The 26,976-nt window shown below is 51.1% G+C and overlaps 1 protein-coding gene across 2 annotated transcripts in view; it reads left to right on the forward strand.

The window, feature by feature from the left end:
- DISP3 (dispatched RND transporter family member 3) overlaps positions 1-26,976 on the forward strand; it is a 51,609-nt gene that overhangs the window by 18,755 nt on the left and 5,878 nt on the right. For both annotated transcript variants that reach the window (XM_058552888.1, XM_058552887.1), the window contains exons 2-17: positions 359-1,460; positions 2,378-2,597; positions 12,739-12,875; positions 13,768-13,902; positions 14,415-14,575; positions 15,895-16,034; positions 16,981-17,129; positions 17,355-17,516; positions 18,356-18,517; positions 20,752-20,865; positions 21,610-21,746; positions 22,843-23,027; positions 24,882-25,012; positions 25,089-25,261; positions 26,101-26,227; positions 26,767-26,912. In XM_058552888.1, coding sequence (XP_058408871.1) covers positions 362-1,460; positions 2,378-2,597; positions 12,739-12,875; positions 13,768-13,902; positions 14,415-14,575; positions 15,895-16,034; positions 16,981-17,129; positions 17,355-17,516; positions 18,356-18,517; positions 20,752-20,865; positions 21,610-21,746; positions 22,843-23,027; positions 24,882-25,012; positions 25,089-25,261; positions 26,101-26,227; positions 26,767-26,912 — 3,378 coding nt within the window. In that variant the 5' untranslated portion in view covers positions 359-361. The remainder of the gene's footprint in view (positions 1-358; positions 1,461-2,377; positions 2,598-12,738; positions 12,876-13,767; positions 13,903-14,414; positions 14,576-15,894; positions 16,035-16,980; positions 17,130-17,354; positions 17,517-18,355; positions 18,518-20,751; positions 20,866-21,609; positions 21,747-22,842; positions 23,028-24,881; positions 25,013-25,088; positions 25,262-26,100; positions 26,228-26,766; positions 26,913-26,976) is intronic.

The following is a 26,976-nucleotide window of genomic DNA, read 5'->3' on the forward strand; positions in this document are numbered from 1 at the left end:
AGAGAATGTAACAAAAATTGGGAAATCATGCGCAGTCAAAATTTCCCTTGAATATCCCTTACATGGGGAGGAATATCTCTTCTGGGTGCAAATGAGCTAAGAATCTCCTTTTTCTGTGGCCTTGAAAGCTACAATCTAGTTAGGGGAGGTGGTGGGCAAATAATAGGGCTTTTTCTTTCTGTTTTGTGCACGTGTGGTTGAATTCAGTTGGGTTGAATGCCTGCTTGGTGCAATTCCATTGTAGTATTCACACTTGGTTATGAGTGGGCAGGGTTAATACCCAGCACTGGGGGACTGCAGCCACAGGGCACCATCCTCTCCCCCTCTCCAGCCTGCTGACCCTCTCCCTCTCCTGTAGGCTATGGACTCAGAGGATGACCCCTTGCTGCAGGATGTGTGGCTGGACGAGGAGCAAGAAGAGGAGGAGGAAGCAATGGGTGAGGCCTTCAGGAGGGCCCAGAGGCTGGGGCCCCAAGCTGGGGCAGGGGGGCAGTGTTGCTGGCGGCACTGGACCTTGCCCTCCCGGCCCCCAGCCTCGGGCTTCTGGAGTACCCTGGGCTGGGCCTTCACCAATCCGTGCTGTGCGGGGCTGGTGCTCTTCCTGGGCTGTAGCATCCCCATGGCCCTGTCAGCCTTCATGTTCCTCTACTACCCGCCGCTGGACATTGACATCTCCTACAACGCCTTTGAGATCCGCAACCACGAGGCCTCCCAGCGTTTCGATGCCCTGGCGCTGGCGCTCAAGTCCCAGTTTGGGTCCTGGGGTCGCAACCGGCGCGACTTGGCAGACTTCACCTCTGAGACGCTCCAGCGCCTCATCTCAGAGCAGCTGCAGCAGCTGCATCTCGGCAACCGCTCGCGGCCGGCAGCCAGGGCCTCCCACGCGGTCCCTGTGGCCCCGGGGCGTGGCCCCGGCCCGTCGTGGGACACCTCAGCCGCCCAGAAGCCAGTAGCCAATCGGAGCGGGCGTCTTCGGCGCGAGACCCCGCCCCTGGCAGATGTGGCAGCCAACCAGAGTGAAGCCCCGGTGAACCAGGGGCTGGAGGAGACTGGGCGCCACCAACCCAGCGACCCGCCCCCTGCGGCTGCCGCAGCCAATCAGAGCCGTGCTCGCCGGGGCGCCTCGCGTTGGGACTACTCTCGCTCCTATGTGAGCGCCAACACCCAGACGCATGCGCACTGGCGCATCGAGCTCATCTTCCTAGCACGTGGAGACGCAGAGCGCAACATTTTTACCAGCGAGCGGCTGGTCACAATCCACGAGATTGAGCGCAAGGTCATGGACCACCCGGGCTTCCGGGAATTCTGCTGGAAGCCCCATGAAGTGCTCAAGGACCTGCCGCTCGGCTCCTATTCCTACTGCTCCCCTCCCAGCTCGCTCATGACCTACTTCTTTCCCACTGAGAGGGGCGGCAAGATATACTACGACGGCATGGGCCAGGACCTGGCAGACATTCGGGGTGAGCAGGCCTGGGTGTGGCTGGGGGCCAGCCCTGTAGGGGACGCGGCCTGGAGGAGACAGAGGTGGGGCTTGTAAGGGATGGAGACTGAGGTTGGGTGGGACTTGTAAGGGGAGGGTCCTGAATGAGCTGGGGCGGGGCTTGGTGGGGTCAGTACTTTAGAGGCTTGTAGGAGGAGGGGGTGGGGCTTGGCTATGAGGCAGAGCCAGGCTGGAGTTGAGTGCTGGGCAGGCCTGGGGGCCGTGTGAGCAGGGGTTAGGTGTGAGATAGGACCGAGGGAGGCAAGGAAGGAGGTTTGGGCGCGTTCCTGGATTGAGGGAGACCAGGAGTTATGCTGTGGCCAGAGTCAGAGAAAGCATGGGCTGGGGCTTGGGCGTGATATTTTTTAGAGAGAAGCCAGGGTGTGGTTACAGAGAACTGGGCATCTGGTCAGAGGAAGATAGGGGAGAGGCTGAGGTTGAAGGAAGACCAAGTTGGGGTTAGTTTGAGGTGCATTAGGGATGGGACTTGAGGAAGGACAGGGCGGGGCCAGAGATGGTTGTGGGGGCGGGGCTTGGGCGTGCCTTTTAAAGGGGATGTGGGCAGGGTTCTAGGTAGATGAAGGAGGGCCTGGAGGGGGAAGGTGGAGTTATAGGACTGCAGAGACTGAGCCTTGGAATTGGGTGAGGTTCAAGCTGAAATGAAAATGTAAACTTAGTGGAAGCTGCCTGAGCAGATCTGGGGGCTGCTCCTCTTGGGCAGCTGTGAGTTCTCTAAACCATCCCTCTGTCCCATTAGGGACAGTTGGAGGCAGCCCGAGGGGGACTTTCCCAGCTCCTTAGGAAGGGGGTGAGGTGGTGAGAGGGCAGGATGATGCTGATGGAGGGCAGGTGGGAGCTGTCCTGCTGAATCCTCGGGCCCCACCCCTGCCCCTGCAGGCTCCCTAGAGCTGGCCATGACTCACCCTGAGTTCTACTGGTACGTGGACGAGGGCCTGTCTGCAGAAAACCTCAAGAGCTCCCTCCTGCGCAGCGAGATCCTGTTTGGAGCACCTCTGCCCAACTACTACTCGGTGGACGATCGATGGGAGGAGCAGCGGGCCAAGTTTCAGAGCTTCGTGGTCACCTACGTGGCCATGCTGGCCAAGCAGTCTACTAGGTAGGAGGGCCATCCACATCCGGTATGTCCCTGCCCTTGTGTGTACCAGGAAAGTGCTGTATTAGGGTAGAGAATTGGTTTCCAGGTGTTTCTTTCTCATAAACCCCAGATCCCCTGCCTGCAACCGTTTCACTAGGAAGTCTTTCTTCCCAAATCGGAGGCAGAGCCAGATACATTCTCGCTGTCACTCAGACAGCTGAAAGGGCCCTTTTCTTGATAGGTGCTAATGGTTAGTGAACATGACAGCTTTTGACGGGGTAGGAAATCTCATAACTCTTCCACTGGAGGTCTTGAGTATCGATTTGCTCCTGAGATAGTGTGGAGGGCTATCTGGAAAGAGTACTGACCAGGGAGTAAGGAGTTCCTCTCTGCCTCTAGTACCCAGGGGGATAGAAGTCACTTGACGTCTCTGGGCCTCAGTTTCCCTACTTATAAAATGGGAGTGGCTCTTGCCACCACTCCACAGTCATTAGGAGGAGAAGAGCTATGAGATGTGAAGGTGCTTTGGGGCAGTGGGGGCTTTGGATGTCATCCAAGCCTTGGGATGTATCTCTAAGAATATAACTGGGCCCCTCCCCACAAGGAAAGTGCAGGATAGTTCATCCGTCAGTCCTGCTGGGGAATAATTTCAGTGTGTTTCAGTCTCCTGCCCTGCCAGGCCAACCCTGGGCACAAGAGGAATCATTCTGCCTGGAATTGCCTCGTTCCTTCCATTACTCGTCCATCACATTGAGCAACTACTGAGATCATTGGAGCTAACATTTACTGAGTGCTTACTCTGTGCCACACACTGTTCTAAGCCCTTTATCCACCATCTCATTTAATTCCCACATCAACCCAATGAAGGAGGTGCTGTTATGATTCTCTTCATTTTACAGTAGAGGAAACTGAGGCACAGCTTAATTAAGTAAATTGTCCAAAATTGTAAAGCTCGCAAGTGGAGGAGCGAGGTTAAAATCCAGGCTTTCTAATCCAGAACCCCCACTCTTTGTATTTTCACACCAGTTGCTGCAATAGGAGCCTTTTTCCAGCCCTGCTTCTTTGCCAGGAAACCCCTATTCATCCACTCAGATCCAACGTGGGCAGCTTTTCCCCAAGGCTGGGTTACATGCCCACCCTACCCACTCCACAGTCCCCTTCTTTCTCCCTGCGGGAGGCGGGAAACAGCATGCACAGGATTTGGAGTTAGATATATCTGGGGTCAGATCCCAGCTGCTCCACTTCGCTGTGGGAGTTTCAGCGAGCTATTTCACCTCTCTGGGCTGCAATTTCATCATAGTGCTTGTCACTCTGTATTTTAGTTGTTTAATTCTTTGTCACTCAAAGTGCAGTCCTAGGGCCTTGTTAGAAATGCAGACTCTCAAGGCCTTTCCCAGACCTACAGGATTTCAAGTGCTTTGTTTGCACATTAAAGTTTGAGAAAGATCCAGTTTAATTATGTCCGAAAAGAGTGTGTGTGAGTTTGTTGAGGACTAGGATTGTTTCTGGTTCATTTCTGCTGGCCTAGCCTCTAGCACATGCCAGGAACCCCTTAGTAGGGATTTGTCTGGGGAATGGATGGATGGATGAATGGATGCATAGATGGATGGAGTTGCCTCAGAGAAAGGTACTTGGCTGTGCTCGGAAGCTGGAAGGGGTTGGCAGTAGAAGGATCTTCAGGGTTTCGATACCAACGATTACCTTTGCCTAATACATTCACCTGCTGAGGCAAAACCCCTGCCCTGGATAAAAAAGTCTCTCTACCCTTCCCATCCTTCCAGAGCTTCATAGGAGTGGTGACAAGTAGACTTGACTTAGTACCTTCTTTTGGATTAAGAAAATCTTTTTTATTACTCTATTATTGGTTACCCAAGAGACGGCAACATGCACCTTGACTTATTACAGAGTAATACAAATTATCACTGTTACTACTTCCCTGATAATACTAGAATCTTAGGACATGTTCATTGCATTTATACCCCTTCAGCCTTTTGCATTTTTGTTGCATGCATTGTAATTCTATACATTTTAAATCCCATAAGACATGACATTATTTTACTGGGTCCCTGTCCATTTATATTTACTCACATGTTTATCTTTTCTGTTGCTTTTCATTACTTTCTACAATTTCATGTTTCCCTCTGGGATCATTTTCCTTGCATCTGAAGAACTCTCTTTAGTATTTTTTTTAGTGCAGATTTGCTGGTGATAAATTCTGTTTTGTTTGCCTAGAAAACATCCTTATTTTACTTTCATTTTTCAAGAATATTTCTGCTGGTACAGAATTATAAATTGACAGCTATTTTATTTTATTTTTTTATTTTATTTATTTATTTTTTGTGAGGACGATCAGCCCTGAACTAACATCCATGCTAATCCTCCTCTTTTCGCTGAGGAAGACCGGCTCTGAGCTAACATCTATTGCCAATCCTCCTCCTTTTTTTTTTTTTACCCCCAAAGCCCCAGTAGATAGTTGTATGGCATAGTTGCACATCCTTCTAGTTGCTGTATGTGGGACGCGGCCTCAGCATGGCCGGAGAAGTGGTGCGTCAGTGCGCGCCTGGGATCTGAACCCGGGCCGCCAGTAGCGGAGTGCGTGCACTTAACCGCTAAGCCACGGGGCCGGCCCCAGTTATTTTCTTTTAATACTTTAAAGATGTCAATCCATTGTGTTCTGACTTCCATCATTTCTGTGGAAAAGTCAGCTGTAAATCTTTCTGTTGTCCCTTTGACTGAATGTCTTTTTTCCTCTGGCCGCTTTTAAGATTTCTTTTTGTCTTTGGTTTTGCCAATCTTACTATGATGTATGTCGGTGTGGTTTTCTTTGCGTTTGTTCTGCTTGGGGTGCAGAGAACTTCTTGAGTCCATGGGTTAATAACTTTCAACAGTTTTAGGAAATTCCTGGCTATTATCTCTTCAAATATTGTTTCCACCTCATTCTCTGTCCCTTTTCCTTTTAGGATTCTAATTATACAAATGTTAGATCTTTTCACTGAGTCCCATGTGTTCTCAGTGCTCTTTTCTACTTTTTCTTTCTATGTTTTGGTTTAGATATGCCAGTTCACTGAACCTGTCTTCTGTTGTATCTAATCTGCCATTTAATGTCTACTGAGATTTTTAATGTTAATGTTATGTTTTTCTGTTGAGAATTTCCATTTGATTCTTTGTTATTGATCTAAATCCTGGTGAAATTCTTCATCATTTCATTTATTTTGCCCATATTATCCTCTCTTTTCTTGAACATGCTAATTATAATTATTTTAAAGTCCTTACAGCTAACTTTCAATATAGGGATAACCTGTGCATTGTCTCTGTAGTCTGTTCTTTCATTTGGTTTTTGGTCATGTGGTTCTGCCTGTGAGTATGCCTGGTAATTTTTATTGAGTGATGAACATTGTGTATAAAAAACATAGAGGTTCAGATGATGTTATTTCCTCCATAGAAAGTTTATCCTTCCCTCTACTAGGCAGATAAGACTTGTGGCTGATCACCTTAAACAGTCAGTGGTTACACTGAGTCGAGGCTGGTTTGTAGGCCTGAAAAGTCTCAGCCTGCTTCTAGTTTGCTCTTGGTTCTCTAGGATTTTCAACTGAGAGTCTGGTGTCTTCTGAAGAACCCGTTTCCCTGACAGGTTCCAAACTCTAATCTTTGTCTCTCAAAACAGCTAAAAAAAATTCACTCTGCTTTTTCAGAGGCTTTCTGCTTAGATTTTTAGCCTCATGCCCCACACAGCCCCAGTATTCAGCAAAAGTGCTGAGGGGAAAACTGGCCATATGCTCTACTGGTCTGCAAGTTTCTACCTGAGGCTTTGCTAGTTTATCTGACTCCCAGCCTAGATTTTCAGGCTTCTGCCTGTGTGCAGAATCAGCAAATGCCTGCAGGGTAAAAACAGCTATAGAAGGGCACCTTACCTTTCCTAGGTTCTTCCCTTTCTGGAGTCTTAGCCCTCTGGTTCTCATTGCTTCAGGAACTCTCTACTGTCATCGAACAGATAATTTGTGAATTTTATCTGACTTGTTAGTAGTTCTAGGCAGGAATACTGGTCTTCCACAAGCTATTCCTTTATACCTGGGAATAAAAATTTGGGCCTGTGGCCTTTTATAGCCAGCAACTAAGACAGGACCTGGAATCTAGAAGGCACTCTGTATATGCTATACAAATGAATGAATGAATGAATGAATGAATGAATAAACAATTGCTTGAACTTTCAGTTTTCTGCTCTAATGAAAGGTCAATTAACCCATTTAATTCAACAAAGTAGATCATCCAAGGATCTTTTCTACTTGGTTTTTAAATGTCCTGTTTGGTTTTTTAAACAACTTTATTGAGGTATAATTGACATACAACCAACTGTATATACTTAAACAAGTTTACAGTTTGATTAGATTTTACACGTGTATACATCATAAAACCTTCACCACAATCAAGACAGTGAACATATCCATCACCCCCAGAAGTTTCCTCATGTCCCCTGATAATCGCTCCATCCCGTCTCTCCTTGCCTTCCCACCCCGACCCCAGGCACCACTTTCTGTTTTCTATCACTATATATTGGTTTTCATTTTCTAGTTTTATATCCATGGCATCACATAGTAGGACTCTTTTGATTGACCTCTTTCACTCAGGCTAGTTATTTTGAGTTATATCCATGTATTGATAGTTTATTCTTTTTAAATGCTGAGTAGTATTCCAGTGTATGGAAATGCCACATTTTGTTCATCCACTTATCTGTTGATGGATATTTGGGCTGTTTCCAGGATTGACTATTACAGATAAAGCTGCCATGAACATTGATGTACAAGCCTTTGTGTGGATATTTACTTTCATTTGTTTTAGATAAATACCTAGGAGTGAAATGACTAGATCATATGTTAGATGTGTATTTAACTTTTGAAGAAACTGCCAGACTGTTTTCTGAATTGGTTGTACCATTATATGTTCCCACCAGCAGTGTATGAGAATTGCAATTCTTCCACATCCTCTCTAATACTTGGTATGGTCAGTTTTAAAAATCTTAGACATTCTAATAGATATGTAGTGGTATCTCATTGTGATTTTAATTTGCATTTTCCTAATTACTAGTGATGTTGAGCATCTTTTTATGTGCTTATTTGACATCCATTTATCTTCTTTGGTGAACTCTCTATTCAGGTTTTTGATGTCTATTCCAGCATCATTTATTGAAAAGATTATTCTTTCTCCACTGAATTTCCTTTGCACATAGGACAAAAATCTATTGTCCGTGTGTGTGGGTCTATTTCTGGACTCTCTGTTCTGTTCCATCAATCTGTTTCTTTATTTGCACACTAGTACTACACTGTCTTGATTAGGGTCACTTTATACCATGTCTTGTCCAAGTGTTAGTCCTCCAACTTTGTTCTTTTTATTTTTTTTTTTCTTTTTCTCCCCAAAGCCCCAGTAGATAGTTGTATGTCATAGTTGCACATCCTTCTAGTTATTGTATGTGGGACGCCGCCTCAGCATGGCTGGAGAAGCAGTGCATCGGTGCACGCCCGGGATCCCAACCTGGGCCTCCAGTAGTGGAACGCGCGCACTTAACCGCTAAGCCACAGGGCCAGCCCCAACTTTGTTCTTTTTCAAAGTTGTTTTAGTTATTCTAAGTCCTTTGGATTTCCATATGAATTTTAGAATTTGCTTGTCTGTTTCTTAAAAAAAAAGTCTGCTGGGATCTTCATTATGATTGTGTGGAATCCATAGATCAATTTGAGGATAACTGACATCTTAGCAATATTGAGTCTTCTGACCCATGAACATGGTATATCTGACATCTTTTGTCAGATGTATCCCTATTTCATATTTTTATGCAACTGTAAATAATATTATTTTTTAAATTTCAATTTCCAATTGTTAGTTGCTAGTATATAGAAATATAATTGATTTTGTATCCTGTAACCTTGCTAAACTCCCTTATTAGTTCTAGAAGTTTTTTGTTAGATTCCATTGGATTTTCTACCTAGTTAATCATGTCTTCTGCTAATGAAGACAGTTTTACTTCTTCCTTTGCAAATCCTGAAGTCTTTTATTTCTTTTTCTTGCCTGATTGCACTGGCTAGAACCTCCAGTACAATGTTGAATAAAAATGATGAGAGTGAAACAATAATGTACAACAAAAATTTCACAATAGAAAAAATGATGAGAGTGAACATCCTTGTCTTATTCCTAACCAAAATATGTAGGGTTTTTTGTAGATGTCCTTTATCAGATTAAGGAAATTCCCTTTTATTCCTAATTTGCTGATAGTTTTTTAAAAATTAGCAATGAATATTTGATTTTGCAAATTTTTTTTCTGCATCTAGAGAAAAGTCATGCAGTTTTTCTTTTTTAGTTTCACATGGTGAATTACATTGTTTGAGAGTTTTTAGTGTTAAACCAACTCTGTATTCCTGGGGTAAACTGCTCCCTTGGTCATGATATAGCATCCTTTTAATATAGTGTTAGATTCTGTTTGTGTTCTGTGTTTATGGGCACAATATGTTCAAGATAGATATTGGGCTGTAGTTTTCTTGTAATGTATTTGTCTGATTTTGATATCAGGGTAATTCTGATATTATAGAATGAGTTGGGAAGTATTCTCATCTCCTCAATTTTCTGGAGAGTTTGTATAGAACTGGTATTATTTCTTCCTTAAACGTTTGCTAGAATTCACCAATGAAACTATCTGGGTCTTGAGTTTTCTTCATGGGAAGGTTTGAGTGATAAATTCAATTTTAAAATATATATATTATATAGGGCTGTTAAAGTTATCTATTTCTTCTTGCATGAGCTTCGGTAGTTTGAGTCTTCCATGAAATTTTGCCCATTGTCAAATTTGTTGGTATAAAGTGATTCATAATATTCCCTTACTATCTTTTTAATATTTGTAGAAACTGTAGTGATATCACCTCTTTCATGTGTGTCTTCTCTTTTCCATGATCAGTCTGGCTAAAGGTTTATCAATTTTGTTGATCTTCTCAAAGAACCAGCTTTTGGTTTCATTGATTTTTCTCTATTGTTTTTCTGTTTTCTGTTTCATTGATTTCTGCTCTGATCTTTATTATTTCCTTTCTTCTGCTTACTTTACATGTGCTTTTCTCTCGTTCTGCTTCTTTGAAGTAGAAGCTGAGGTCATTGATTTGAAAGCTTTCTTCTTTTCTAATATAGGCATTTATTGCTATAAAATTCCCTTTGCGTATTGTCATAGCACATCCCACAAGTTTTTATGTGTGTGTTTTCATTTTCATTCAATTCAAAATACTTTCTATTTTCGCTGTTTATCTCTTCTTGACCCATGTGTTATTTAAAAGTATATTATTTAATTTCCAAATATTTGGGAGATTTCCAGATATTGTTTTGTGGCTGATTTTTAATTTAATTCTCTTGTGGTCAGAGAACATATTTTATATGACTTAGGTCCTTTTAAATTTATTGAGTCTTGTTTTTGGTCCAGAATATGGTCTGTCTTGCTAAATGTTCCCTGTGCATTTGAAAAGAATGTATACTCTACTGTTATTGGGTGGGTATTTTATAAATGTCAGTTAGTCAAGTTGGTTGATTGCATTGCTCAAGTCTTCTTTATCCATATTGATTTTCTGTCTAATTGTTCTAGCAATTGTTGAGAAAGGAGTTAATTGTGGATTTGTCTATTTCCTTTTTCATTTCTGTTAGTTTTTGCTTCATATATTTTAAAGCTCTGTTATAGGTACAAAAACATTTAGGATTATCATATCCTCTTAAGGAATTGACCCCTGTATCATTTTGAAACTATCTTCTTTATCTCTAGTAAAATTCTTTGCTCTGAAATTTACTGCATTTGTTATTAATATAACCACTCCAACTTTCTTTTGATTCATGTTTTCATGGTATATCTTTTTCTGCCCTTGTGCTTTTAACCTATTTGTGTCTATATTTAAAGTGAATTTCTTGTATGCAACTGGGTCTTGATTTTTTCTAATCTGACTGTCTCTGCCTTTTAATTGGGGGTGTTTAGATGATTTACAGTTAATGCAGTTATTAATATGGCTAGATTTAAGTCTATCTTATTTTTTTATGTTTGTCCCATATAGTCTTTGTTCCCCTTTCCTTCTCTTTTGCCTTCTTTTGGAGTAATTGAGTATTTTTTATTATTCCATTTTATTTCCTTTGTTGGCTTTTTAGCTATAACTCTATTTATTTTAGTGTTTGCTTTAGGGTTTATGATATACATCCTTAAATTATCACAGTGTACCTTCAAATGATGTTATATCTCTTCATGTATAGTGTAAGATCCTTATAATAGTATACTACCATTTCTTTCCCCCTGGTCTTTATGCTATTGTTGTTATTTGTCTTTATATATGTAACAAATCCCACACTACATTATTATTATTATTGTTTAGAGGGCCAGTTATCTTTCAAAGATATTTAAATAAGTAACAAGAACATTTTACATATTTATTCATGTTTTTACCATTTCCAATGCTTCTTATTCCTTTGTGTAGATCCATATTTCCATCTATCATCATTTTCCTTCTGCCTGCAGGACTTCCTTTAACATTCTTCTAGTGCAGGTGTACTGGAGATTAATTCTTTCAGATTTTGCATATTTGAAAAAGTCTTTATTTTGCCTTTGTTTTTGAAATATATTTTTTCTGGGTATAGAATTCTGGGTTGACTTATTTTGCCAGTAGGTAAAGGATGTTGCTCCATTGTCCTCTCATGTGCATTGTGCCAACAAGAGGTCTGCTGTCACTCTTATCTTTGTTCTTTCGTGTGTAATGCACCTTTTTCCTCAGGCTGCTTTTAAGATTTTCTCATGGTCACTGGTTTTGAGCAATTTGATTATGATGGGCATTGTTGTAGTTTCATTTGTAATTTTGTGCTTGGAGTTCATTGCTCAAGCTTCTTGGATCAATGGGTTTACAGTTTTCATCAAGTTTGGAAAATTTTCAGCCTCCTTTGGGGAGTCCAGTAACCCATATATTAGGCTGTGCTGAGGCTTTGAAACTCTCAAGGCAGTAAATCGGGGTAACCATAGGGCCCATTGTATTTCTCATCTCTATGGGGTCATCATCCTTTGTTGTCTTATGTCCAAAGTCTTGTTTCATATATTTTCTCATTTTTTTGTTAGTTTCACTGAGAGGGTAAATCTTGATTTCATCTTGTTACTCCATCTTGGCCAGAAGCAAATGTCACTCCTGTGTGTATTTTAAAACTCAACTTGACCAGCCTGGTTATATTTTTGCTATTAAGAATAACTTGTGTTAAATGCACACTGAATGGCAGTGTAAAACTGATTATGTGGAAGCAAGTTTGAATTTAGAATTTTGCTGTGAATAATTGAGAATTGAGAGATAACACAGAATTTGACTGTAATTTATTATCATCTGTGTAGAGCAGTGTCTCAACCTTGGCCATACGTTTGAATCACCTGGGAGATTTTTAAACACTGATGATTCAGCTCCACTCCTAGAAATTCTGATTTATTTTGTCTTAAGAGTATGGCCAGGGGCTGGGCCCATGGCTTAGTGGTTAAGTGCGCACGCTCTGCTACTGGCAGCCCGGGTTCGGATCCTGGGCGCGCACCGACACACCGCTTCTCCAGCCATGCTGAGGCTGCATCCCACATACAGCAACTAGAAGGATGTGCAGCTATGACATACAACTATCTACTGGGGCTTTGGGGCAAAAAAGGAGGAGGATTGGCAATAGATGTTAGCTCAGAGCCGGTCTGCCTCAGCAAAAAGAGGAGGATTAGCGCAGATGTTAGCTCAGGGCTGATCTTCCTCACAAAAAAAAAAAAAAAGAAGAGCATGGCCGGGATTTTTGGAAGCCCCAGGTGATTTTTTTTTTAATTTTTATTTATTTTTTCCCCTCAAAGCCCCAGTAGATAGTTGTATGTCATAGTTGCACAGCCTTCTAGTTGCTGTATGTGGGACACGGCCTCAATATGGCCGGAGAAGCGGTGTGTCAGTGCGCGCCCGGGATCTGAACACGGGCCGCCAGCAGCGGAGCGCGTGCACTTAACCGTCAAGCCACGGGGCCAGCCCCTCCCCAGGTGATTTTAATGTGCAGCCATGGTAAAGAGCCGCTGTGAGGTGGATAGCTCCTGGTCCTTCTCCAAGTGTTAGCAGCCGTCTCTAATCCACTTGTGTCTTTCCTCTCTCCATGTCCTCCTTCCACCCAGCAAAGTCCAGGTTCTGTACGGGGGGACGGACCTCTTTGATTACGAGGTGCGCAGAACCTTCAACAACGACATGCTCCTGGCCTTCATTAGCAGCAGCTGCATTGCCACCCTGGTCTACATTCTCACCTCCTGCTCAGGTAGGGCTTCTCTGAAGGCCCAGTGTGGAGCCAGCCCCATTCTCTCCTCCCAGTGTGCTCCTGTCTGGCCAAAGCCTTCCTTCTCAAGAATGCTAGAAATAACCTTGAAATTCATCGTGTCAGAGCTGGTGGGGAGGGGTATTCAGGAATCACCTTCTAACTCCAGGCAGGTAGACTGAGGTCCAGAGGCAGGTTGGGCCTGCCCCCACTCCCTGGACCTCACATAGTTTAACGTTTTGCCCTCTGACCATCTTTTTCTTGCTGATAACCTTGTTTTGGGGAGTCTAGAGTATTGGACCCTCCTTATGGATTATTCTGTATCATGTTTCACAGTCCCAGGTCCGTTTTGGGCCCCAGTTCACTATTCCACTGCCACCTTCCCATGTTCCCTTGCTGCTTCTTACTGTATATACATAGGTACTCTTTATTGCCCAAGTGAATGAGAGATTGGTAACACCTTCAAAAATGGAAAAGACATTCATTCATCCATGTAACAAATATTAATTGGGCACCAACTATGTGCCAGATGCACTAAGGTGCCAGGGAACCAGTGATGAACATCACAGACACACTTCCTACCCCCATGGAATCTCTAGTCTACTGGGGTGACACGTTAAATATATAAAAATTCCCTACTAGCACTTGAGGTAAGTTCTGCAAAGATGAGGGCCCATGAACAACCTCCTTACTCAGAGGTAGCTCCCTCTGCTGCTTGGGCTCCTGCCGGCCCCTTCTCTGGGCATGGAGATGTGCTGAGCACAGAGCAGGTGGTGAAGGGCACCCCGCTGGGCGGCGGCAGGTGTGAGGCAGGACCCAGCTGGGGTCAGGGACACTGCAGGGGGTGTCCCCTGGGTCCCCCCACTCCATCACCTGTGCCTCTTGCCCTGCTCAGTGTTCCTGTCCTTCTTCGGGATTGCCAGCATCGGCCTCAGCTGCCTGGTGGCACTCTTCCTATACCACGTGGTCTTTGGTATCCAGTACTTGGGCATCCTCAACGGGGTGGCCGCCTTCGTGATAGTGGGCATTGGTGAGTTGCGTCCATTGCCGTGGTGATGGGCACTTGGAAACTCTGCCGCAAAAAGGGGACTTCTCCCAGGATGCAAAGCCTGACTTCCATGGAGGCTCCGAGAAGTCCCTCTCAGACCTACCTTGGAGCCTTGGAGTGTGGTGGGGGCTAGACTGAGTGGTGGGCGGATCCTTGGCATATGTTGGGTAGAGCCCCCAAGGGGTGGAAAGAAAGGCAAATATGCTGGGTAGAAGTTAAAAATGGCGGGAAAACTCTAGGAAACATGGGAAGGAGGCTAAGATTTGGAAGAAGGGGCCTAGTTCTGGGGATGGGGTGGGGCCAGGGAGCATGGAGGGTGGGGCTTGGGTTCTTGGTGAGTGGAACCAGAGTCAGATGGGTCTTTCCAAACTCCGCTGGAGCCTGACCCCCCAGAGGGCCTCTCAGGGTTGGTCTAGGCCCAGGCTGGGTCTGATCCTGGAGACAGCAGAGTGATGCTGAGCCTGCTCCTGCTGGCCTGGGACTCTCTCCCATAGGTGTGGACGATGTCTTTGTGTTCATCAACACCTACCGCCAGGCCACCCACCTGGAGGACCCCCAGCTTCGGATGATCCACACCATCCAGACGGCAGGCAAGGCCACCTTCTTCACCTCCCTGACCACAGCCGCCGCCTACGCAGCTAACGTCTTCTCCCAGGTGACCGCCCTCTGTCCCCGTCCTGGCCTCCCTGTTCCTCCCGTGCACACCTGGCCCCTGTCTCTGCTCTTCCCACCTGGCCCTTCTCTTGTAGCTACATAGCCTTTGCTTCAAGGCACTTGCCATGTCCCCAGAGTTTGTTTTTTTTTCACTAATCACCATTACCAGAACTTAACAAATGGGAAAATTATATTAATACAAATAGTATTTATTATTGATGCTCACTAATAGTAATTCAGCCTCCACCCTGAAGGGCATTTGGCAGTTTCCGAAGCTCTTTCACATTGAGTCCTCGTGACATACCTGTGACATAGGTATGATTGCTGTCCCTCTTTTCCTAATACAGAAACTGAGGCCCAGAGAGGTAAAGTGACTTCCCAAGGTCACACAGCTGGTAAGTGGTGAGCCTGACCGAGTCTCCTGACCCTGGTCCAGAGCTCTTTCCACCCACTGCATCGTCATCCCTCACACTGACTCTCCTTGCGCTGGCCTCAGGCTCCTTCAGGCCTCTGAGTTGGGCTCAGGAGAAGGAGCTGAGTTTGGGCCAGGTCCTTGGTGCTGGCAGAACCTGAGAAGCAGTGAGCCCACCCGGATCTTTGAGAGATTTTATAACCTGGGCTGGGTATCCCGTTTAGAAACCACTAGAGGCTTTGGGATTATCCTTCCCAGAGAACCTTCCCAGAGGCTGGGTTCATATCCCACCTCCGCCATTTCCTGGCTGTGTGACCTTAGGCAGGTTGTTTAACCTCTCTGAGCCTCACTTTCCTCATGTGTGGATTATTCAGGGACTGAAATGAAATGATTGTGAAAGTGTTTGCGGACAGGGGAGGCTCGTCTGCTTGTTGGTTAGTTTCCTTCTGACGTCATGCCATGTCCCTGTGCAGGTCCCGGGACACTTCTGGAGCACGCCCATTGCTCCTAGGCCCCAGCTCCCTGTTCCTGCTGTGTGGCAGCAGTCCCTCCCTCCCCCTCAGTAGCACGTGGCCCGGTCTGATGGTGTGTGTCTTCCTCTGACCCCTAGTCATTTGTGTGATGGCAGTTACCCAGCACTTGCTCTGTGTCAGGCACTGTTCCGGGCAGTGGACTGCAGTGTAGACAAGAGCCTCCGCTCCAGAGGAGGGACTCTTCCTCCCCTGCTGTGTCAACCCCTGCCTTCTGACGTCCTCCTGGGCCAGTGCCTGCCCTCCCGGCAGCCTGGGCCTCCTCGTCCTGCCTCCTTCTGGGAGTGGGCTGGGGTCCTGAGTGCCTTTGGCGGCAGAGTCCCTGGGCTTCCTGAGCTCCAGGCCTGACCCCACACCCCCTCTACTCTCCATCGCCAGATCCCGGCCGTGCACGACTTTGGCCTCTTCATGTCCCTCATCGTGTCCTGCTGCTGGCTGGCTGTGCTCTTCACCATGCCTGCCGCCCTGGGCATCTGGAGTCTCTACCTGGCGCCGCTGGAGGGCGCCTGCCAGGCCAGGTGCGCTGGGCAGGTGGGGTGGAGGGGCCATGTCCTCCTCTCAGTGAACATCCATGCCAGGCCCTCGGGGCCACTCAGCATGCCACCTTCCCTTCCAAAAGCTTTGTGGCTCTTTCTTGAGTACCTTCTGTATGCCTGGTCCTGTGCTGGGCACTTCCGGGGTACAAGGGGAGGGGAAGAGAATCCTGTCTGGTAGTTCCCTTTTGTGATCACCTACTATGTGCCGGGAAGTGGGCAGAGTGCTTTTGTACAAGATCTTATTGCCACCTCCCCACCAAGGATCCTAGGAGCTGGATTCTCTGATTTTGCCCGTTTTACAGACGAGGAAACAAGGGCTTAGGGAGGCTGGGCAACTTTCTCAAGGTCACCCATTTAGGCAGCAGAGCCGGGGTTTAAACCCCATAATCTGCCTCCGGATCTCTTGCTCTTAGCCGCCAAGTTAAATGTCCTCAGGGTTCTCGTCTTGGTGGAGAAACAATATTTAGATGTGGTGAGCCATGTGCAGAGTTGAGCGGGTCGGTGCAGAGTTGCTGCAGGAGGTCGAGGGGTTGGGGTCTTGTGGGCCGCGTGGTTGGGAAAGGTGCAGGGGGCAGGGAGGGCCAATGGATCAGGCCTGGGTGGCTGCCTGGGGTTGGGAGCACTGAGAGGTGATGGAGGGTCTCTGGGCTTGGGGCAGGATGCACAAAGGCAGGAATGTCAGGGGTCCCCCCTCCCTGGGTAATGGCTGCCGTCACCATTTGTCTCCCCAGGGAAGAGTGGCACTCAGCCCAGGGGGAGATGGCACTGGGAAGAAGTCAGGCAGCAGGCTCCTAGAAGTCTGTGACGAGAGTCCCGTGTGGGACATCAGCACAGTGTGATACCTGAGTTCAGGTGGTGGCCAGGGCCTCCCCCCACCCTCCCTGGACACCCAGGACCCTTGGGGCTCACCCCTCTCCTTTCTCCCTAGCTGCCACCAGAAATGTGGCCACAAGAGTTCCCTGCACTTCCCCGGGGATGTGTTCGCAGCTCCTGAGCGGGCTGGGGGCAGCCCTGCCCAGGGCCCCATGCCCTACCTGGACGATGACATCCCCTTGCTGAGTGTGGACGAGGAGCCAGGTGAGAGCTGGCACGGGCCTGCCCTGCTGACCCTGAAGAGATCCAGCGATGGCCTCTGCGGGGGGAGGTAACCCGTGACAAGGTGATTTGAGGACAGCCTGGTCCTGAGGGCCCGTGGGGATGCCCATCAAGCATTCGGGCTTCCCTGGAGAGGGCGGAGACCAGGACGGACCTTGACCCGAGTCTGGGCCAGGCCTCTGATGGGGCACTGCTCTGCCCTGGCAGTGTCGCTGGAGCTGGGAGACGTGTCCCTGGTGTCTGTGACCCCCAAGCGCCTGCAGCCAGCCCCTGATGGGGGCAGCCGGGGTCAGCTCATTGCTCAGCTGCAGGAGCTGCTGCACCACTGGGTCCTGTGGTCAGCCGTCAAGAGCCGCTGGGTGATTGTGGGTAAGTGGGCTCTCCACCCTCCTTCCCCTCTGTCTCGCAGCTTCTCCCAGTGCCTGAGTCGTGGGGGACAGACTCCCCCAAAGAACATGCAGGCTTTGGGAGCCCACCCCCTCCTGCAGATGACCTGGAGGTCGGGGACTGGGTTGGCGTCCCTCACCCTCTCTGAGCCTCGCCTCCCCCCTGTGCAGAGTGAAGCTGGGCCGCAATAGCTGCTGCCTCTTGAGCGTCTGTGACGTGCAGGTGTGCTGGGCGGTAGAGCAGAGCGCTTAGAGCTTGTGCTCTGGGCTTAGACCAGCTTGGCTGAGTTGCAATTGTAGTTCTGCCACGTCCTAGCTGTGTGCCCTTGGCTGTGTCAGTCTGAGCCTCGGTTTCCTATCCTATAACTGAGAACAGTGTCTATCTAGTAAGGCAGTAGAAGGAATGCCACAGTGCGTGACAAGCGCTTAGCCTGGTGCCTGGCGTGTAGTCAGTGGTCGCTAAGCCTTAAGTGCTGTTATCATCCTCATCCTCGCTGACAGTGTTTAGGGTTAAAGTGGATGTGCCGGCTCTTTATAAACTGTTAAGTGCTCTAAGACGGTGGCTGGTTCTTGTCCAGGACTATGAGCTTGTAGCTTTGAGCCTGACCCCCAAGTGACACGCATGACAACCAACCCCTACCCCTGGAGGACTGGTCCCAGCAAGCTTCACCCGCAGGCTGGCGTGCTGGGTCTCTGCCTGCTCCCTTGGGACCCGCCTCTCCCCATGAAGGGAGCAGCTCTTCCCCAGGGCCCTGGAGGCCCCAGCCGCGAATGTGCCGCCTGGGCCCCAGCCCTGCCTGGTGTGGCGTCCTCTCCCCGCAGGGCTCTTTGTCTCCATCCTCATCCTGTCCCTGGTGTTCGCCAGCCGACTCCGCCCCGCCAGCCGGGCCCCCCTGCTCTTCCGGCCCGATACCAACATCCAGGTGCTGCTGGACCTCAGGTACAACCTGAGCGCTGAGGGCATCTCCTGCACCACCTGTTCAGGTGAGGTTGCGGCCGGAGTCCCCTGCCGGGCCCTGCTCTCTGTGGAGTCTGGGGCTCAAGCCTGTTGGCTTGAAAGATGCGAGATCCAGGCTCCCCATCGCTGCGTGACCTCAGCAAATCATCCCACCTCTGAGCCTCAGTGTCACCACATTTCATTAAACAAATACTTACTGGATGCCAGCGATGCTGGTGCTGGGGAGACCACAGTGGGCAGGACAGGCTTCCCGAGCTCAGGGAGTTCATTCTGCTGCTAGGGCCCATTGTTATAGTAGATCTGAGCTGTGATGGAGGAAGAACAGGGTGCCTGGGGAGCTCACCATCGTGGAAGGCTTCCTGGAGGAGGTAGTGTCTAAGCTGAGACTCGAAAAATGGGCAGGAGTTAGCCAGGCTGGGAGGGAGAGAAGGGAAGGACTCTAGGCAGAGGGAAGCATCAGCGATGTGCAAGACCAGGGCCGAGTTTGAGAGAGGCAGGAGCCAAGGCTAGCCAGGTGGGCTGGGCCAGGGCCGGGTGGGCCAAAGTGAGGAGTCTGGATTTTTTTCTAATTGTCACTGGAGGGCTGGCCCCGTGGCTTAGCGGTTAAGTGCACGCGCTCCGCAGCTGGCGGCCCAGGTTCGGATCCCGGGCGCGCACCGACGCACCGCTTGTCCAGCCATGCTGAGGCCGCGTCCCACGTACAGCAACTAGAAGGATGTGCAGCTATGACAGACAACTATCTACTGGGGCTTTGGGGGGAAAAAAATAAAATAAATAAATAAATAAATAAAAATAAAAAAAAATAATTGTCGCTGGAAGCTAGTGGAGGGTTTTAAGCAGACAAGGGACATGATCCAGTCCCCCATGTGCTGTGTGGAGGTGGGTTGGAGGGCCAGAGTGGAAGCTGGCTGGGAGACCAGGTAGGAGGCTGGTGCCCTCGTCTAGACGAGAGATGGTGGGGACTGGGCCAGTGTCCCGATAGTGGCAGTGGAGTCAAGAGATTTGTAGGAGGTAAAATCCATATGACTTGGTTACGGAGTGGGTGTGGGGGATGAGCAAGGAGGTGAGATAAAGACGTCTCCTTGCCATGGAGGTGGTCTGGTCCAGGCCCTCATTTTACAGAGGGGAGCCCGAGGTTGGGGTTGGGGCGTGGGAAGTTGGCCCAAGGTCATACGGCTTTGCCGGGGGCGGTTAGAAACCAATTGAGAAGATGCTTCGGCAAGTGCTTCCTGCTCCCAGGAGAGGATCCGCTGACTGCTGTAATTGCCTTCATTTAATTAGGGCCGTGTTCAGATTAACCTGGCCTTCCGCTTGGTAATGGCATTGGCCGAATGCGCCGAATGCATGATAATTGACTGCAGCTCAGAGAGGTGCCTGAAGACCCCCTCCTAGATCGGAGCCAGCCCTGGCCACAGCTCCAGCCCGGCTCCTCTCCCTGCCTGCCTGGGCGTACAAATTACACTCCATTATCACTGCTGCTACAGGCCTCCTGCCTCCCTCAGGGCCTGGGGGCAAAAAGCCACGTCAGCTCCCATTTCACAGATGGACAAACCCCAGGGTGGTCCCGAAGTTCCTGGAATTATCTGGAGAAGGGCCAGGACCCCAGCCAGAGTCCAGCCCCCAGCCCTTGTATCTCTTAGCTCTCTGAACTGCCTCTTAAAGGGACCCCTGCATATTGTAGCAAAAAGGGCTTTGGCTTTAGGGGCAGACAAGACCGGATCCTAACGGGGCTCTGCCTCTCGCTTCCTCTGCAGGTCACCCAACCTCCCTGAACCTCTGCTTTCTTTTCTGTCAAGTGGGGTTAATAATAAGGACCTCCTAGGATTGTTGTGAGAATTAAGTTTTTGAAGGTGTAAAATTTCTCTCCTTAAAAAACAAAAAACTAATCCACCATGCTTGGGGCAAAACAGGAATGTCTCCCATCGTCGTTTGGTCCCTCAGCCACCCCCCGTGGAGGATGGTGTCATCCCATTTGACCCAGGAGGAAAGTGAGGCTTGGCAAAGATGAGTAGGGAAAGCTTCAGAGGGTCTTTCTCTGGCTGGCGGCTGCTTTTTTTTGCCTTAAGATTCTTGTACATTCAATATTTGATGGTTTTTTTAGTTCCATCTAGTTTCTTTCAGGCCCTTGACACTCCCCCTCCCCCTAGCTGAGGGCCCTGGCGCCCGTGTCCCTGGGGTTGTCACCAATCCCAGCCTCTGCTCTCCCTTGGCCGGGCGCAGCCAGGGAGGCCCTGTCATCCCTGACACAGCTCGGGGGTAGGTCTGTTCCAGGAGAAGCCCCACAGCCTGCAGAACAACATCCGGACGTCCCTGGAGAAGAAGAAGTGGGGCTCAGGGGTCCCCTCGGCCAGCCGGCCTGAGGCCACCCCACAGGGTCAGTGGCAAGTGTGGTCTGTCTGGGATGAGGGTGTTGGGAGAGCTGCCTGGTGCCGGGGTGTGGGGACCCTGTAGGGAGAGCAGGTTAAACTCATTCTCCTGGGAGAATGAGGGCCTGTGTTCTTGGGTCGCTGGGGAATCGTTGGGTGGGGGGTGAACTCAGGGTGAATGTGGAGCCCTCACCCGTCGTCCCACCAGCTCTCCCTGGCCAGAATGGTGGGGTCCCCTCCTGCCACAGCCTGGCCTGTGGTGCCCCATGAACCCACCCTGTGCACCAAATCCGTCCTGAATATCTAGGGGAGGGCAGGGGCATCCTGACACTGAAGACTGGTTTGTCCCTGCTAGGGTCTCCATCAGAGGAGGATGCTGTTCTGTATGTTCTTGTCACCCCCTCTGTGCCCACCATTGTCACTACCAGCCCCGCTGTTCACACTATGCTCCCCATCGTTGGCCTCACTGCCACTACCCTAGTCCCTGCCGGCACATGTTCACCACGACTTCCACCGTCACTGTCACTCCCGCCACCTATGCAGCCACCCCATCCCGGTGTCTACCAGCAGCACCCCCCCACCCCTGCCGTGGGCCCAGTCCGGTGGAGAGGGACAGAGCCAACATTCGGAGATGAGCCCGAGGTCAGAGCTCAGCCCCTGACCAGAGCAGAGCGGAGGGTGGGCTGTTCCGAGTCAGGGGAAGCCAGTGGAGGTGACCGTCTACCCCTCCTCCATCCTCGTTTGTCCCCTAGACTCCCCAGGCACCGTGTATGTCTCCAAGGTGAAGAGTAAAGGCCACCCGGCTGTCTACAGGTTCTCCCTCAACGCCAGCCTGCCTGCCCCTTGGCAGGTCGTGTCCCCCGGGGACGGGGAGGTGCCCTCCTTCCAGGTGAGCCTGGGCTGGTGGGAAGAGAGCCACCACCACCAGGGGAGGGGCCCTCAGTGCTCACTGATGGGCATGGCCATGGAAGAAGGGGGGCCGGGTCTGTGAGGACCCCCTCCTGCCGTCAGCCCGGTCTGCAGGGACCTGCAGAGTGTGAGGACATGGGCTTCCACGTCAGGCAGACCTGGGTTCGAGTCCGGGCTCTGCTATTTATAATCCGAGTGTCTTGGGCGGATTAGTGAGTCTCTCTGAGCCTCAGTTTCCTCGTCTATGAAGTGGGGACATGAAAAGTACCAGCCAGGGTGGCTGGAGGTCCAGGGGGGAAGGCCTGGGCGGTAGGCAGTAACAGCTGGGATGCAGAAAGTGCTCGGTCAGCAGCAGCCGTTAGTGACGTTGTTGGCAGCTGCTCCAGCGCCCTGCAGAAGAGCCTCCAGGGGCCAACCCAGGCCTCCAGTGTTTCCCCCGCGGGAGTCGTTTGTGGTTCTTTAACATGTTACACCCTTCAGGGTGACAGTTACACATGTCAACTCGTTTGTTCAGAGCTGTTTCCACTTGAAGGGTGAAGCGTCGGGCGTTTGCTGACTCTGAGCCTTTGCATTGCTCTTCCCACAGCCTGGAAAGCTTTCCTTCCAGCTTAATGCTTGCTTGGCCCCTCACTCAGGTCTGAGCATAAACGTCGCCTCCTCGTAGAGCCCTGTTCTGGCCGCCCTCCTCGTCCCCTGCCCACTTATCCTGTGTCTTAGCATCCAGATCATTTAATTCACGGCCCCTAGAGTCTGAGGCCATCGTAACTGGGGGCTCCATGAGGGCGGGGGCCAAGCCCGTCCTGCTCACTGCTGATCCTCCGAGCCATGCTCAGGGCCGAGCACAGAACAGATGCTCAGTGGAAGGAAGGACTGAGGCTCAGAGAGGGAGGGAGGGATTGTCCGATCTTCAGACTCGAACCCAGGCCTCCTGAGCCTCTGCCCAGGGCTCTGTCCCCCACTCTGGGGGCTGGGACAGAGTAGGACCCGCCAAGGAGGGAGGGACGGAGCCTGAGGCCGCCCAGGCTGAGGCAGCCTCCCGGAGTCACGTGTCTTGTCTCTGTCGCTCCACTGCTTAGGTGTATAGAGCGCCTTTTGGTAACTTCACCAGGAAGCTGACCGCTTGTATGTCTACAGTAGGGCTGCTCCAGGCGGCGAGCCCCGCCCGCAAGTGGATGGTGACGGCCTTGGCCTGCGACACCAAGCGGGGCTGGAAGTTTGACTTCAGCTTCTACGTGGCCACCAAGGAGCAGCAACACACCCGGTAACAGCCTTGCAGATAAGCCGTGTCCACCAGCCGGCCACCTGTTTGCCCTGCCCCTACACTGTCCCACAAGAGATGCTGGCAGGCCCCTTTAAGAAACCCGTGTGCATTCTTGCACATCTGTTCAGGTGTTTCTCTGCCCAGGACAGGGAGTGGGGAACACCCGCAAAGATGATAGGCTGTAATCTGCTCCCCCACCTGCTGCCCTCCCTCTTGATGACTCTGCAGGAAGCATGGTGGCCATCTCGCTGTTCCTCAGTATGCCAAGCAGGCCCACCTCAGGGCCTTTGCATCTGCTGTTCCCTCTGCCTAGAATGCTCTTCCTAAGCTCCTTGTAGGTTGACTTCTCAAGATTCAGGCCTCTACCCAGACGTCCCCTCCTGGAAAAGTCTGTTACTGGCCAGAGCTCCCTCCCCAGATAAAGCAGCCGTGCCCACTCTCTGTACATCACACTACTGCTGTCTTTCTGGCCCCATCACCTCCAGGAATCGTACTGATCTACCGGCTTATTACTTGTCTTGCCCCAGGAGCACGTGGGCGTCCTGCAGTGGGCACCTTGACCCCAGCACCGTGTCTGGCACAAAGTGGGTGCTCATAAACACGTGCTGAATGAATGAATGAGTCCACTCTGCACTCTTCTCCAAGGCACTAGCCACACTCTCGATACAGACAATTAATTCAGAGAAGATTTATTTCACGTCCCCCTCCCTTAGACTGTGAGGTAAAGAGGAGATAGACTGTGTCTGTTGTCTTTACCTACTGTATACTCAAGCCCTGCCCTAGCGCTTGGCATGAAATGAGTGCCCCCAAATCCTTAACGAGTGACTGCGTTCTGTGCCTTCGGGGGTCTCTGAGCCAGCTGGGGCAGCTCTCCCAGGTTTTATCCCGCATGTCCTGCACAGGGCCCTTCGCTCATTTGTCCATTGAGGCCCCACTAGCCGAGGGTCTGCTCTTTCATCCGGTCATTCGTTTAAGAAACACTGGACACTGCCTGTGTGCCAGCACCATGCTAGTGCTGGGGATACAGTGGTAAACAAGACAGATGTGGCTCCTGCCCTCGGGCTGACGAGCGGGAGACAGCAGCTAACAAGTCAACCGCAATGTCATTACAAATGACCAAATGTGCTCTGGAAGACAGCCCGGCTGCCAGAGTCTGGAGAATGGCACTGTGGGGCCCTGCACTGTGACACATTGGGCTGTGGTCTCTGACGGGGCCTGACCTCAGGGCGTTGAGCACCCACATGAGGGAGCATGGAGACGGGGGAGTGACCAAGATGGGCTCGCTGGGCCCTTCCACCCTGGTGCACCATGGCTTGTGGGGTGGGGGTCCCTCTGCCTGCCCAGAGCTGGGCTTGCTCTGCACATATATAATAGCGACTGGGCCCAGGCTGCTTGGATGAGCTTAGAACATTCTAGAAAGAACCTTGAGCTACCTACGTCAGGTCCGATGGTGAACAAGCTGACCATGAAACCTTTTCTTCAAACAGCACCTTGAGGCTCCATAACTGTTCAGGTTGAGGCGGGGTGGGGGGCTTCTGAGCAGGGACCCTCTATGAACTCTTGCATCTCCTGGAGGACTCCTCTGCTGGTCTCCTCCACCCCTCCAGCCACAGGTGGGGAGACAGACATGGAGGGGAAGGGTCTTGAGCAGGCCGGTATGGTGGGCCTTGGCAGGGGCAGGACTAGAACCGGCCTCCAGACCCCAGCCCCCACCTGAGACCAAATCCCTGTGCTGGGGGAGCCGGAGTCTGTCCCCTGCACTGTTCCAGCCCCTGCACGTGGCCGCACTTGCCTCGCCTCCCCGACTCCTCCCGGCCTTCCCAACCCCAGTCCCGGCCTCCCTTGCCTCCACAGGAAGCTGTACTTTGCCCAGTCTCACAAGCCCCCCTTCCACGGGCGCGTGTGTGTGGCACCTCCTGGCTGCCTTCTCAGCTCCAGCCCCGACGGGCCGACCAAAGGCTTCTTCTACGTGCCCAGTGAGAAAGGTACATGCCGGAGGTTGCGGCGGGGCCTCGGGAGGCTGGGCCCCACCTTCCCGTACAGATGCAACTCCCTCTGCAGTGCCCGGGGCCCGCCTCTCTGCCACCTTCGGCTTCAACCCCTGCGTGAACACAGGCTGCGGGAAGCCAGCGGTGCGGCCGCTGGTGGATACAGGGGCCATGGTCTTCGTGGTCTTTGGCATTATTGGCATCAACCGCACACGGCAGGTGGACAACCATGTCATCAGAGACCCGGTACGTGGGCCCACTGTGGGCAGATGCCAAAGGGACTGCAGGCGAGTACCAGCCCGGGGGCCACCAGTCCAGCTCCTACACACCCTCTTGGCTCCTTGACTGCTCGCCCAGCCCAGACAGGACCCCCACGGGCTCCTGGGGGCACCATTTCTCTGCAGAGCTGAGCAGGATTGAGCTCTTAGAATTACCCAGGAATCTGGGTACGTTTTGGGGTCTGAGCTGCCTGTCTCCCTCCCTTGTCCACGTCTGTGCCCTGTGCTGGGGTCTCGGGCATTTGAAGGGAGAGGAGATGGTTGAGCTGGAGCTAGGTGTGTGCCTGGCACGTGATGGATGCTGAGTGTGTGGTAGAAAGGACTATGGATGTAGGTGTGAGCGTGACCCCTGCCTTGAGAAGTCAGTCTGGCTGGGTGTACGGAATATCAGATGCGAAGTAATTCAGGAGCCCGGTGGAGTGGGAGGAGATCTGTCTGTTCAGTCTGGACCGTGAGTCCCCGGGGCTTCAGAGGAGGGGTAGGGGCCCGGGGAGGAGACGAGACAGACGCTGGAGGATGGGTGGGATTTGGCTGTGCGGAGGGAGAGGAGAAAGAAGGAGCCCAGGTGAGAGCATCGTGAGGAGGTGAGACCACTGGGCCTGTGCGGGGTGGGCGGTAACAGGAACAGAGGGTGCTGGTGGGCCAGGGCCGAGCCGGCGGGTGGGACTGCGAGTCACCACGCAGAGGGTGCCACTGTGATGGCGACGATGGTAGCGGGAGCTGCGGAGGTTCCTCCCCAGGGCGGGACCCAGGACTGGGTTCCCGACTCACTGAGTGGCCGCGCCGGCTTGTGTCTCCTTGGGAAAGGGCAGTGTCGTCTATGACAGCAGCTTTGACCTTTTCAAAGAAATTGGGCACCTGTGTCACCTCTGCAAGGCCATCGCGGGGAACTCGGAGCTGGTGAAGCCAGGCGGGGCCCAGTGCCTGCCCTCAGGTGCGTGGGGGGAGCCAGTTCCTCAGAGGGAGGATGGACTGGGGAGCCTGGGTCCACGGGTGGGCCGCCTTGTGGATACTCATGCCTCTCTAGTGGGTGTGTCTGCAGACATGTGTCTGTACTTGAGTGTGTCCACACCAGGGCGGGGGTGTGCATGAACATGAACTGGCACAGACGTGTGTGTGTGAAGTGTGCAGTGTGTGAGGGCACACCTGCAGGAGTAGCTTTTCCAAAATTGGGAGTGGAGGCGAGGCAGGGGCTGGCCCACAGGTAACCTGGGTGAGGTCGTGCCAGGCTCTCCCTGAGAGGGCACAAGATGCCGTTAGCCACCCCGATGGCAAATGAGTGTTGTGGGTTTCCAGGTGACATTGCCAATGGTCGCAGACACTTTTTAAACCTGGGAGATTGGGGGAAGGGCGTGTGCCCCTCCCACACTCCCGCTCAGATGGGTGATCCGTGTGCACAGGTGGGGTGGGGTGGGAAGGGGTGCTCTTCCGGGGTCTCCTCCGCCGACCCTCCACTCTCCCCTCTCCCCGCAGGCTACAGCATCTCCTCCTTCCTGCGGATGTTGCACCCTGAATGCGAGGAGCTGCCCGAGCCCAACCTGCTCCCGGGGCAGCTCTCGCACGGGGCGGTGGGCGTCAAGGAGGGCCGCGTGCAGTGGATCTCCATGGCCTTCGAGTCGGTGAGCCCCGGTGGCTTCGCCGGGCACAGTGCAGAGTGCTTGCCTCGCGTGTGTCCCCTCTGAT

The sequence above is a fragment of the Diceros bicornis genome, chromosome 13, assembly GCF_020826845.1.
Source record: "Diceros bicornis minor isolate mBicDic1 chromosome 13, mDicBic1.mat.cur, whole genome shotgun sequence".
NCBI lineage: Eukaryota > Metazoa > Chordata > Mammalia > Perissodactyla > Rhinocerotidae > Diceros > Diceros bicornis.